Source organism: Alosa alosa, chromosome 15 (genome assembly GCF_017589495.1).
Source record: "Alosa alosa isolate M-15738 ecotype Scorff River chromosome 15, AALO_Geno_1.1, whole genome shotgun sequence".
NCBI lineage: Eukaryota > Metazoa > Chordata > Actinopteri > Clupeiformes > Clupeidae > Alosa > Alosa alosa.
The window spans coordinates 18,839,162-18,852,098 of record NC_063203.1 but is presented as its reverse complement, the minus strand read 5'-3'; the positions used below and the strand labels follow the sequence as shown (position 1 = coordinate 18,852,098).

At 40.9% G+C, this 12,937-nt stretch overlaps 1 protein-coding gene across 1 annotated transcript; it reads left to right on the top strand.

The window, feature by feature from the left end:
• Positions 1 to 11,259: 11,259 nt before the first annotated feature.
• On the top strand, positions 11,260 to 12,225 carry LOC125308709 (olfactory receptor 52B2-like). The gene has a single exon (XM_048265272.1). The coding sequence runs from the start codon at positions 11,260 to 11,262 to the stop codon at positions 12,223 to 12,225; it is 966 nt and encodes a 321-aa protein (XP_048121229.1).
• Positions 12,226 to 12,937: the final 712 nt, after the last annotated feature.

The following is a 12,937-nucleotide window of genomic DNA, read 5'->3' as shown; positions in this document are numbered from 1 at the left end:
GCGGAACGGATGTACAGGACTGAGCGACGGTCATATTTTGTACCGCTATGCGGTACATCTAGTTTAAATAAACTCCTGGTGAACTTATAAACTTTCTAATGCCTCGTTATTGGACTAAAGGTCATAGTTGTACTACTGCAGAAGTTTCGTACCATTCAGGGCATTATTAGTGGGGTAATTTACGAGATAAAAGTTGGTTCCATCACGACCATTCTGGGAGGGTGTTTGACTCGGGGTCATGGTGCAAAGGACCCTAGGGTGAAATTACTCCGAACCATTGCTTTAATGTTACACTACATCGCAGAAATATCAACATGCATTTATAACTTCCTGATTCAGTGAAAGTGAGCCCAAAACATCGGAAAGTATATCTTTGACACTTCTTTATTTTTTATAGTATATATTTGATACTTCTTTATTTCTAAAAGAAAAATCAACAGCAAGCTGTTCGTAATGGAATTAAAAAAAATACAAACGGAAAATGAAAAGTTGAAAAGATGTAAACAGAGCTAATTCTTTTTCCCTCTTATAGGCGCGCAACGTGCACTACGGCGGGATTGGACTCCTGACGGTCCGGGAGTGGCAATGCGCAATGTACTCCTGGTGGAGCGGGTGGGGGGAGGAGGAAGGGGCACAGCAGGAGGAGGAACGGCTGCAACAGGAGGAGGAAGGGGCACAACAGGAGCAGCTGGTGTGTTTGGAGACCCACACTCCATGGCTGCAGCAATCCTCTCTAGACTGGATGGGATGTGCCTGAGAGGCCGCAGCAACATCGCCACCCGGTCAAGACGGACATTGATACCTCGCTGCAACCCAGACAGCTCCCGCTCCAGCATGTCAAATCCGGTTTGCTGGAGCTGCAGGAACGGGTGGTCCCCCGGTCTGACGATGCTGCTACGTCTGGGTCTGGATCGTCTCGGTGGTTGCGCTGCTCCCTCCTCAGCTGGCCCTTGCGCACTGCTCGGCCCGTGCGTACTGCACCCGAGGCCAGGGTCTTCTTCCTGCGAAGCTGCGTTACGTTGTTTTGATTTATTGTATGGCTGTGTTCCATTTATTTCATGTCAATAAAGATTAAAGATTTTCATGACACATGTGAACTTGATTAGTAAGTGTACCCTGGGGTTGAACAGCTACTGTATCGGTTTGGGTGCCGACTTCCAAGCCCCCAAATCCCTTAATGCTTTCAGCGGTAAGGGTGGACGCAGCGATGTCCTCTGCTGGCGTCAGGTCTTGAGTGGAGGCAGATCCACCTCCAGTTACACGGCGTGTACGAGTGTTGCCAGTAAGCTTGGACTTCCCCCGTCTTCGGACGTCATTGTATCGTTTGAGACATTGGTGCGATGTCCAAGGGATGCCAGTAGTAGAAACGATGGCGGCAATTTCCTCCCACGCCTGTTTAACTATAGCTAATTTGGGTGGGTTTCTCCCATCCCCATAAAATGCTACTTCTCGGTCTTTTACAGCCCTGACAAGAACGTCGGTTTCTTCTGCTGTGAAGCGCTCCTGGCGTGCACCTGGCAAATCCGCCATCATAATAGCAATCCGCCATGGAACAAGCTCCCTGCTTTTAAAGGGAATGCGAGATAACAATCTGATTGGTTTATTACACGTTATGCCCAAACCACACCCATGAGTAATGTAGCTACTTTAGACCACCCCATTTTAGATTTGCGTCAGGAGCAACAGTCGGTAACCCGCCGGTAAAATAGAAACAGCGCCCAAGCGGATCTGTAGTTCTGTAGCGGATCTGTAGTTCGATGGAATGAGACATAAGAAACTACAAATCTGACTTGCAATACATTATACTTTGATTAAATCATACAACATACTCTACTGTGTCTGTGGACATCATTATTTGAAAAGCCGGTGCTAGATAAACAAATAGCGTGCATGCGACAGAGGAAAAGTGCTTTAGTGTTGCTTTATAAGGAATCTAGTCTTGTAAGGGACTGTTCGTTATTTATTGAAGGGGCCACCGGAGGAAAATAGGGGAGGGTCATGTCTTTTTATTCTTTGTTGAGGGGAGGGTCACCCAACTTTTTTTTGTCTAGGAGGGGGGGGGGGGTCACCCATCTTTTGTTTTCATGAAAACAGCAAAAAATCAAAGTGGCTTGTTTGATTGTTGATTTCTGTCGCCATATAACGTTCTCTTTCGTTCCATGGCTGTCAACATTGAACATTGAAAATAAGGGATTAATAATAATTTCCCGGGTTTCTCACGCAAAATACGGAAAATGTCAACACGTTGGAAGGGTTGGAGCAACAAAGTAGCCTACTTTATTCACACCTAACAGCCTATATTCATTTGGTCAACTTTATCCAGCCCTAAAAAAGCTAAGCTAGGTTTACTTGTAGTTTACCGTGTAGCCTAACTTTAAACAGTGTGCATGCTTAACATAGTAAAGCATACTTGTGCTTCATTCATCCACACATCCAGCTCCATAACGTTTTGACAAGCATTTCCACCAATTGACCTTGTTCCTGCCCATCTCTAGTTTGCTGTCTACATCCTTTCTGTTTTTTTGTTTGCAGTATTTACTGGTAACCAGCAACAAGTGCAATTTGTTAATCGCTGTCATTCTCTCTCATGCGCAAACAAAAATGTGTTACGTTCCAAGTAGCAGTGCGTAATTCTGTTTCATAAAGTTGAACAAATACATTTGGTTATTTCATATAAATAGCCAGTTTATGGTCTACAGTGTAGAGTTGGTAAGTTATGGTAGGCCAACTTGGAGTGAATATACAAACAGGGGAAATTCTTTGTCTACTAGCTGAGTAGCCTGATAGGCAGGTGCGCACATAGACATACGGCCGAACACTGCAAGCGCCAATGAATCGTGCTCTCAACCACGCTGTTAACTTTAAAGCAACACCAAAGAACTTTTCCTCTGTCAAACGCACTATTTGTTTATCCAGCACCGGCTTTGCAAATAACAATGTCCATAGACAAGGTAGAATATGTTGCATAATTTTATGAAAGTACAATGTATTGCGACTTCAGATGCAAGTCAAATTTGTAGTTGTCTCATTCCATCGAACTACAGATCCGCTACCCGATCTGGCACACTTACATAGTGCGGTTATAGCCGATAGAGGGCCACGAAGCGAATGCAGAAGTGCCGTTCACCCTGTTACGAGTTGATGAACCACTGAAACAATTGGAAACATTATTTTAAGATACAAAAAACTCTTTGGTGTTGCTTTAAGGTTAAGGTTAACATCCAGTGCCAGCCCGAGCCTTTTGGGGGCCCTAAGCAGAATTTGATTTGGGGGCCCCCTCCCACAACGCAGAGTCACCTGTGCTTGGCGATAATTGACAACTTCACACTATAATGTCATATTATAAATTTATACAGTAAGGTTATGTATTAATACAGTGACTGATTATGAACTACAGTGGGTCCCAGTTAAGTTTGGACGGGTTCCTTCAGGAATCACGCACCCCATTTTCTCAGCAGAAATGGCACAAACTGCAGTTGACACTAACAACCACAAGGTGTCACTTTGGAGTTCTGCCACTACTATTTTTGATGCGACTTGACTTACTGCTTCCATGATGCAGTTTCCAAGTCAGTAGAACAATCAGAGAAAGCTGAGCCATTACCAAACATATATGATAATACAATAGTGTGAGTTTATATATCATACCCTATTTGTCACGGTTACTTGACAAAGATAGATTTGATAGTGTAACGATAAGCACATGAGACTTTCAGCGGGGGCACGGGAACTTAAATTGATCACGGTAGTTTAAGCTTACACTTGACAAAACATTCTAATATGAAAATGTAGATGCAATTGTTGTAAGATGGTGCAGCTCCTTTAAGAAAGCATCGTGCGCAGGGATGGAGAGAGAGAACGCGAGAGGGTGTGTTAGAACTTAGATGCGTGTGGAAAAAGTAGATGTGCTGTTGAGACTGGAGCGAGTCATATTCAAAATAATGCAAAAAATAAATCCGCAGATAAAACCAATTATCCTCATTCATTGCAACCGCAGCATGCCTGCTTGCCGACGTTCAAACGAAAAAGTTATCAAAGCATCTTTTGCGTTTGAATGTAGCACGATTTTTTTTTAAACAGCTGGACAAATTATTATAAGCTAATTGATTATAGCCTGTACACCAGCAATTGTTGAACATTTACCTGTACAAGTACATTGACAGTAGCCCAGCCTAACAAGCATGTTGCATGTTGTAGGACTACTGTAGAAATTTCATTTAAATTGCAACCGCATGCCTGCTTGCTGACGTTCAAACGACAACGAAAAAGATATCAAAGCAACAAGAGGATTGAGTCTGAATGACACGACTCATATTGCTCTGATCATAACCGTCTATAAAAAAAGTGTTTTTTCTTTTCTTTTTGAGCACGTCCGAATCCCAGGACATAACGCACTGGACCTTATAATAGGCTCGAGATATAATTCCAAAGGGGGCAGATAGGGGCTACTGCACTTAAAACTTAAAAAGATGGAACGAAGCTTTCCGAAATTTGAAATTGCGATCAGTGACTGGCATCGGGTGAACGAAGCTTTTCGAAGTTGAACAGGCTATTAAAAACTATTTGCGCGCCTCAATGTCACAGGAGAGACTGGGCTCTCCCTTCTATTAATTGAAAAAGACGTTATGCTATCTTCAAAAGACGCAATTAATCAGAAATAAATAATGTAATCTGCATCGCTTTATTTAACAAACTGCAAGCAACAAGAGGGTTGAGTTCGCTGTGAGGCCCAACCCAAGAGCAGAGCCTATCTGTTAAGGCACTCGATAGGCTATAATGAGCTGTGTGCGCCTGGAAAGACAATAGAAGATGCTTTCTGAATAGCACAGCGAAGACGGCTCTGGTCATCCCATACCCTCCCCCCACTTCCTGTAGCCTACCATTATGACTTGTTGTCGTTTTGGGACATTAAGCTTTTTCACGTTAAGCCCCCCTCCCCCACCACCTTCTTTCACAAGCAGTGGGGGAGCGCGGGGCACAAAGTAACACTTTTTTGGTAGACAGAGGAGGGTTCTCCGCGCTTCTGTCGTTTGGCGACAATCCGGTGCAATCAGGCCAGGACAGATATTTTAGAGAGAAGGAGAGACGCCGGTGCAGCTCAGATGTCTTCTTAATTTTCTTTATTCTTTAGTAAAAGGTGCAGAACAATATTAAACTTTGACTAACGTTTCGATGTGTCGATGTTTTTGACTAACGAACATCGAAACGTTAGTCAAAGTTTAATAATGTTCTGCACCTTTTACTAAAGAATAAAGAAAATTAAGAAGACATTTGAGCTGCACCGTCTCTCCTTCTCTCTAACACTTTTTGGCTTTGAATAAATATTTCTAAAATCATTTGAGTTTCACTAGTCACATGTTTTAACAAGGAACACTTGTTATTGAACTAATAACAGACGTGTGTCGAAAACTGACTTTATTTTCCATACTGTAATGATCTGAGCCTAGCTGTTGATGACTGTGCTCCCATGATGCTGTTCGGTTGATGTGTTATGTTGAATGTTAATGCTAACCATGCAAGTTACCAATGTTGTGCGTCCTGACTGTCGTGTTTATGTTTACAGTTGATTACAGTGTTCATAACCGGGTCTAACTAGTGTGTGTTGTAGATACAGCCTCACATAGATGTTTAGTGCTGGAGCATAAGGGCCAGGTCTGGCCCGGCATTATGCGTTCGTGTGTTTTGGTGCGTAACCAATAAAGACCTTTCTAAGACAACTTTGCAAGATTGTTACAATACGGAGAAATAACATATGCAGAGTCTAACCAAGGTCAATCTTGCCAAAAAAGCCCTCAAACCTGAAAACACATGAGGCAAAAGTGCAAAACATCACAAAACTAACTAAACTAACACGCGCATATTTTTGTATTGCATGCAATAAACCGACTGTTACGCGCTGTTACAACTGCAATGCAATTGCAATTGCAATCATTGTAGCCTACAGTTGTAACAGCACGTAACAGCCGTTTTACTCCCCGTATGCGCTCATTATAAAGAACGTTTAACGTGTCCTAAAAACAGCTATCAACACCTTGCAAAAATGATAACAATAGGCCTTTATATGGCTCTGCTTCTGCCTAGAATCGAACTCAGAGCTGCCTGAAAGTTGCAGACCTGTTCTGGAAATACGCGCATTAACCCACTCAACCGTCAGACAACGCTATCTGCTTCGAGTAGGCCTATTGGGTAGGACTGTAGCCTACACTGGTTGCTGTGGCACAGTCTTGAGTGACCGGATTCGTTTTCCTTTTGTCATATGAATGCTGTCATTTTGTTATCATTACTGTTAAGGAGATGCTGTAGGCAATGGCTATATTTAACCTTGTTAGTGTAGTAAAACAAATCAGAACTATTCACAAGGTTTCTGGGCAGCATATTTATGTTCTGTTAGCAAGCGAACTTCTCATGACCACCGACAAAGTAGCCTACTGCCAGCTGACGATGCTCTCATTTTAAAACATTACTGAGAGACAGGCACTGTACAATCAAGACATCTTGCCACTGAATCCAAAACTATGTTTAACATTATGTACAAAGCTTATAGGCTACAGTGGACTAGCATGTTGCAGGGGCTGCTAAAAACACAGAGAAACGCACTGAAAACTCAGCCAATCACAGCCCTTGCCGTCGAATGCTCCATCCGGTTCGACCACGGAACGCCACAGCGGACTATGCTGCCCCCAAGCGGCTGCAGTTGTACTTACATTTCACCCAGCTGCGTGAATCACCTTGATGGTGAATGAAGTGTCAATTCTTAACTGGGACCCACTGTACTGTCGCCCTGGACACAGATGCATAAGGACTCATTCAGGCTCATTCAGTAATCCATCCTTGCTCACATGCCAAAAATGTTTTTTAGACTTCTGGCCCCAAGTGCAATGTATTAGTTGTTATTTACCCCAACCCTGTCACCTTTTAATCTTAGAGGGTACTTATTGATTTATTATTTACAGATATATTTGAAACATTCATATTCAAAGTGAAGCACTAAGGGTGGTTTACTGAAGTTGAATTGACAAATAACAAAATACAACAGCATTTGTATTTGTTGTAAACAAGTACATCTGTTTAATGACTTGTTTTTCAACAGATTTGCAGAACAAATCCGCAAATGTGCATTAAATGAGCAATCTTCAACTACAAAATAAAACCAAAATATTAATAATTAAAAATAAAATGTCCCAAAAAATAGATACTTATTCCTACTTCGTTCCTGGCTTTCAGGTATCTGCAACTCTGCAGTGGACGAACCTGCAATGATTAAATAAATACATAAATAAATAAAACAAAAACTATGTTCAATGTGTCATGTCATATTAACAGGCTATGTAACCATTTGCCATCAAGAAAACCTCACCTTCTGTGTCATCAGCCATGGAGGCAGACACTTGATGAGGTAGAGTTAGGTAGGCTAGTGGTAGAGATGTGCTCCAAAGTACTTCAACAGTGTCTCTGAAAAAAAAAAAAATATTGCATAAGTGCATATTTGATCGAGCAGAATGAGTTTATTTTGCTATCATTACTTACACTCATCAAGCAATTCCACATGTAACAATTCATATTCTATTGGCAAATGAGGCATAATCAAAAGTAGCCTATACTTAATTGCAGTATGGTGAACGCTTAACATGGTGATCTACTGCAGCCTAAATATTAGGGTAGCACCGCTACATCACTTGCCACTATCTTAATCAAATGTAAGTCTATTTTCATCACAGAAGTCTCCCCACCCAACATGGTATATTTTCTCAAACACTACCATCTCTCTCCAAAGATCTTAGAGCAGAGCGCATGTACTGTTCCATCTTTGCCTATGAAGCTGTAACGTTACCGATGCCCAGAGTCGCGCTAGTCAGTGGGTTGGGGTTGGGACTGGGAGCCTGGGCTTAGCCTGCTGTTGCTATCAGACTTACCACTATGTCACATATTATAGAACAGTAATAAACTATCAACACTTTCAGGTGCGAAATCAGAAACAATCCCTCTGTAGTAAATTTGCCTTCAGCTACAGTACGTTTTCATGTAGCTCTTGTAGTGCTAATGTCCACTTCAGTCAGCTAGCTAACTTTAATTTACAACATAAGCCCACCTATGGCTAGGGTACAAGCTTGATTGAACATCCAAAACAATCCCAATATCCTTGACATCTGAAATACACCTAGATAAATATATATTAATGGGAGACATTTCTCTGTTGATGGCGGGGATTTAGCTCTGGTGATGGCTTATATTAGATCATGACAGCTAGCTAGCTACCTCAAGCACAAAACATACTGTAAATAATAATGCAAACATACCTGTATCTTGCTCGTTTTTCTCCTCCTCTGTCATTTTCTTCTTTCTGTTTTCGGCACCAGAGGGATACGTCATTTTTTGTGACTTTTCTTAACATTACCGTCTCTTTCGATTTTTGAACTTGATGCAGTGTCTGCACGAATTGTCTATGCACCCGAGGTGTCTAGTTTATGCGCGTGACTCAAAGGCTGGCAGACACAGTAGAGGTAGGCAGGCATATTGATCATGAATCATCAAATCAGAATTTTCTTGTTTTGAATTATTAATTGTTTCATTTATTCATTCATTGATGTCACTTGTTTACGTTATTTATTATGTAAAAAAAAGAGAAAGAAACTCGATTGGGGGCCCCTGTGATTATTTGTGAAATTGTGCAAACAGCCTTTTCAAGTCATTTGAGAAGGAAGGAGTGGTAGCATGCAAGCTCCGAAATTGACGCTCGTCTGAGAAATGAAGTTTTGGATAATGTTCAGCTTCGGCAGCTTTACAATGACTGAGGAAGCCTATAGACGAGTCCATAGTAACCAGTTCATGTGTTGAATTTGTTATTACCCAGTGTGCTTTGTTGAATGGTCTCAATGTTTTATTGTTTTATTTAATGTGGATACTTACTAGAGGAGTAACTTATTTCAAGTAGGCTAATGCAGTTGCAGGAAGTGTGCCATGGGCGGACTGGCCATCTGGCATACCGGACATTTTCCCGGTGGGCCGACGCACCTTTTGGGCCGATAGAATAGGCTATATATATATAATTTAATCATTTTGGCCAACGATCGGCCCAAAGAAAGGACAATCAGCGGCCCATTGGTTACATTTCAATACTGACACTGGACTGATCCAATAACAGCTCACGTCAGGCCCCAGCCCTCCCATTTTGGCTCAGAGCAAGGATTCTGTGAGCGCATCAAAAGTTAATCGAAGTTGCCTACACGAAATTGCGGCGGGTGCCGGTAGTGACAATTGTGCAAAATTAACACCAATGTAGAAGCTTCAAAAATACAATATTGCAAGTAGGCTAGCATATGTCAGCAACATGTTGAAGTTCATTGAGTTTGAACGAGGATGTAAGCAAGCATACAGAGCAAGGGACAGTGAGCAGGTGGAGAGTGCGAGCCTAGTTGAGGCTACATGATAAGAACTCAGTGGTGGAGCAGGTAGGCTGTGACATGCCATGCTGACTATGATGATTATGATGATGACTTATTAATTGCGATAATGTAATGATATGGTAGCCTAATGATAACATAGTAAGGCCCTGCTGTGATTATAATAACAAATAGCGCAACTTAAATATTCTAAATGAATGATTTGCAAACCCAGACAGCAAAATAGTGTCGTTAATTGTTGGACAGATTGATCAGTTTCTGTCAGACGCCCAAAATTCAACATCGATGGCATGAGTGGTGGTTGGTCTCTCAAAGTAGAGAAGGGTTCTATCATGGAAGGGTTATCATGGTAAAGAAGGGCTAAAAGACTGTAGACTGACGGAAATGTAGTTTAAAACGTCACGTCATGCACAAGCCAACCTATATGATAGGCTACTGGAAGACACTAAAGATAATTAGTTCATGTAGCTGTACTGTTCCAAAATGTACCAGCAATGTAGGTAGGTAGTATAGCCTACAGGAATAAAATATTTCCAGCAACAGCCCTGTTTATTTTGTGTTGTTTCAGTTGTCCTACAGTGATAACTGGTATAAATTACATTAATGTCGACAATCTGGGTAATTTAACTCTTTACACAGTCATTTTTGGTGCTGCAGTCAATTGTAGCCCATTGAATAATTTGAAATGATACTTTGATTTCAAGCAGAAACTCTTCTTTAATAATTGCTTGTTAGCCTACTTGAATATGGAGATCATATGCTCCATGCCTACCTCTGATCAGTCAGAGAGCTAACCAATGAGGCCTAAATCACTTTCAGTGCTCCATGACAGTTGAAAATATATGCATATTTAAGGGTAATGCAAAGATTTTGTATTTAATTAGGTGTGCCCGACTGATTTGAGGGCCGCTTTTGCCAACTATGCCAGGGCCGATTTTTGGTCCCAGTCCGCCCCTGAAGTGTGCATATGGTTTCCATGCTTATTGTGTTTCCACAACAATGTTAGTGAGGAAATCTACAGAAATGGCCACCATCTTGGTGAAGTGAGATGTGTAAGATCAGAAAGCAGAGGTTGATATTAGAACGGTAGCCTTAGTCAGTGGGGTTTTTTATAGCGCATAAGAGCGTGGGCGGAAGACATCGACAATTGGCCGGGGAGGGTCATGTCTTTTTTGAAAATTCTGTTACAGGGTCGTTGAAAATTTTTTTGCAGGCAGGGGAGGGTCATGCAACTTTTGATTGAAGCACTCAAAATCCCTCCGGTGGCCCCTTTTATAAATAACGAACAGTCCCTAAATAGTGACCCTGCAAGATCCTTAGTCATTGCAAAATCATTGTCTGTGACTAGTCTGTGACTTAAAAACTTGTCTTTAGATGTGAGAGGGTCTGAGATGAATTTCAATGTTATGAAATTACATTGGCAGAATCATTTCTGATTCCATTAGTCTAATTTTCTCTTTATTAAATAATTAAAAAAAGAAATGGAGTAGCCTACAAGACGCATGCCACGTCAAAATCCGTCATAGGCCTCATGTCCTCATCTTCAAATTTCTTACCCAAGGACACCCAAAATATCAAAATACAAGGATAGAGTAAGAATGGTTTATTGTACATCAGCAATCAGTCACATCATCACAGGTCATGTGATTTGTCATGATGGATTACCTCATGCTTAAATAGAACTTAATCCTGCACTGTAACATCAGTCATGTCATTGTCTCCTTTTGTGTGCAACTAGAAAGTAAGTTACCATTTATATCATTATATGCATTCTTTTGAAGATGATATAACATCACTTAAAACGTGTTTCAAAATTGTTTCACAGGCTTCCTTCACACCACTACTGCCACAATTGGATATGGGAAAATATTCACTGAATCAAACGTCTACATTTGATTTAAAAATCTTCAGCTTTGACATCCACCCCTCGGCTGAATACCCTATTTTTGTTATAGGCCTTTTGGTTTACTTGTTTTCTGTTTTCTCAAATGTGACGATCTTGGTGCTGATAGTTACTCAGAGGAGTCTCCACAGACCGATGTTTTACATCCTCTTCAGCCTGCCACTGAATGACCTCATTGGAATTACTGCAATGTTTCCCCGTGTGCTTGTGGACATTATAACCAAGAACAACACTGTATATTACCCACTCTGTGTCTTTCAGGCTTTTTTAATCCATATGTTTGGTGGTGGCACCCTGTTCATATTGGCAGCAATGGCATTTGACCGATATATTGCTATATGCAAGCCACTGAGATATCATTCAATAATGACACCACTAACTGTTGTAGGGATATTGTCATTGGCATGGGGTCTTGACTTTGCCATAATCTTTGTTCTTTTTCTCCTTCAGACTAGAGTGCAAAGGTGTACAAATTTTATCATGACTGTATATTGTAGTAATGTCTCATTGCTTAACCTGTCCTGTGGAGAAGACGTCACAATCAATAATATTTATGGATTAATTATAACTATATTTATGCATGTTGTCACTATAACAATACAGCTGTTCTCATATATCCAAATCCTTTTGACATGCATCTTTAACAGACAATCAGATGCCAAAACTAAAGCTGTTAATACTTGCTTAGCCCAGATAATTGTGTTTCTAATTTTTGAAATAGTTAGCTTGTTTACATTAATTGCATATCGACTTCCAAACATATCTACGAATGCAAGGAATGCCTGTGGAATGATGATTTTTCTGATTCTACCTATTGTCAACCCTGTTATCTATGGAATGAAAACGAAGGACATTAGAATAACATTCTTTCAATTAGTGAGAAAAAAAGCTACCATCAACATAAACGTAAAGGCAATCTAAGTGATGTCACACAATTTTTAGGCTAAAACATTTTTTGTCACATACAGCAAACATCTCCTCACTATCCGCTAGCTGCCTGTCCCCTGTTGTTATATGTGTTTGTTATATGTATATGTATGTGTGTGTAGGTTACAGCGGCAAAATGTAATTTTAGTTGGCAATTTTCCTATGATAATGGGTTTACTAATTGAGAATGTTAATTGGTAATGTTTGATAAGCTGCCTAAGAAAGGGCTTAGGTGCGCAGGTGAACGCAGACTAAATATGCGATTTGATTTAATTTCATGATTTTTTCATACTTGATCGTACAGACAAGTGCGTGGTCTCGTTGGAAAGCCCCACTTCTGCTCTGTCACGCAATAGAGGGTGAATATCTTGCTGCGATGAACGGTTCCGGAGCAATGTAACAGAGAAGAAAGGTTTTTTTGATGCATTGCGTCATCAGGGATTTCCCATTGTGACATTTCTGTTAGTGATCCTAAAAATGGAACGTCCCCTATAAATTGTTCTTAAGTCTGAAGGGGATGTTGTAGTGTGACCAAAGTAGGTCCAAATGAGAACGTTCTATTCATGTCCTCTGAGTAACGTTGCTGTACAACCAACAAAAGATTGATTGAAACGTTCCATATACATCAGAAAATGGTTGTTTCATAACGTCCTGGTGTGACCACGAAATTACCCAAAAAGAACGTCCTCTTAGTGTCATGTTGAGA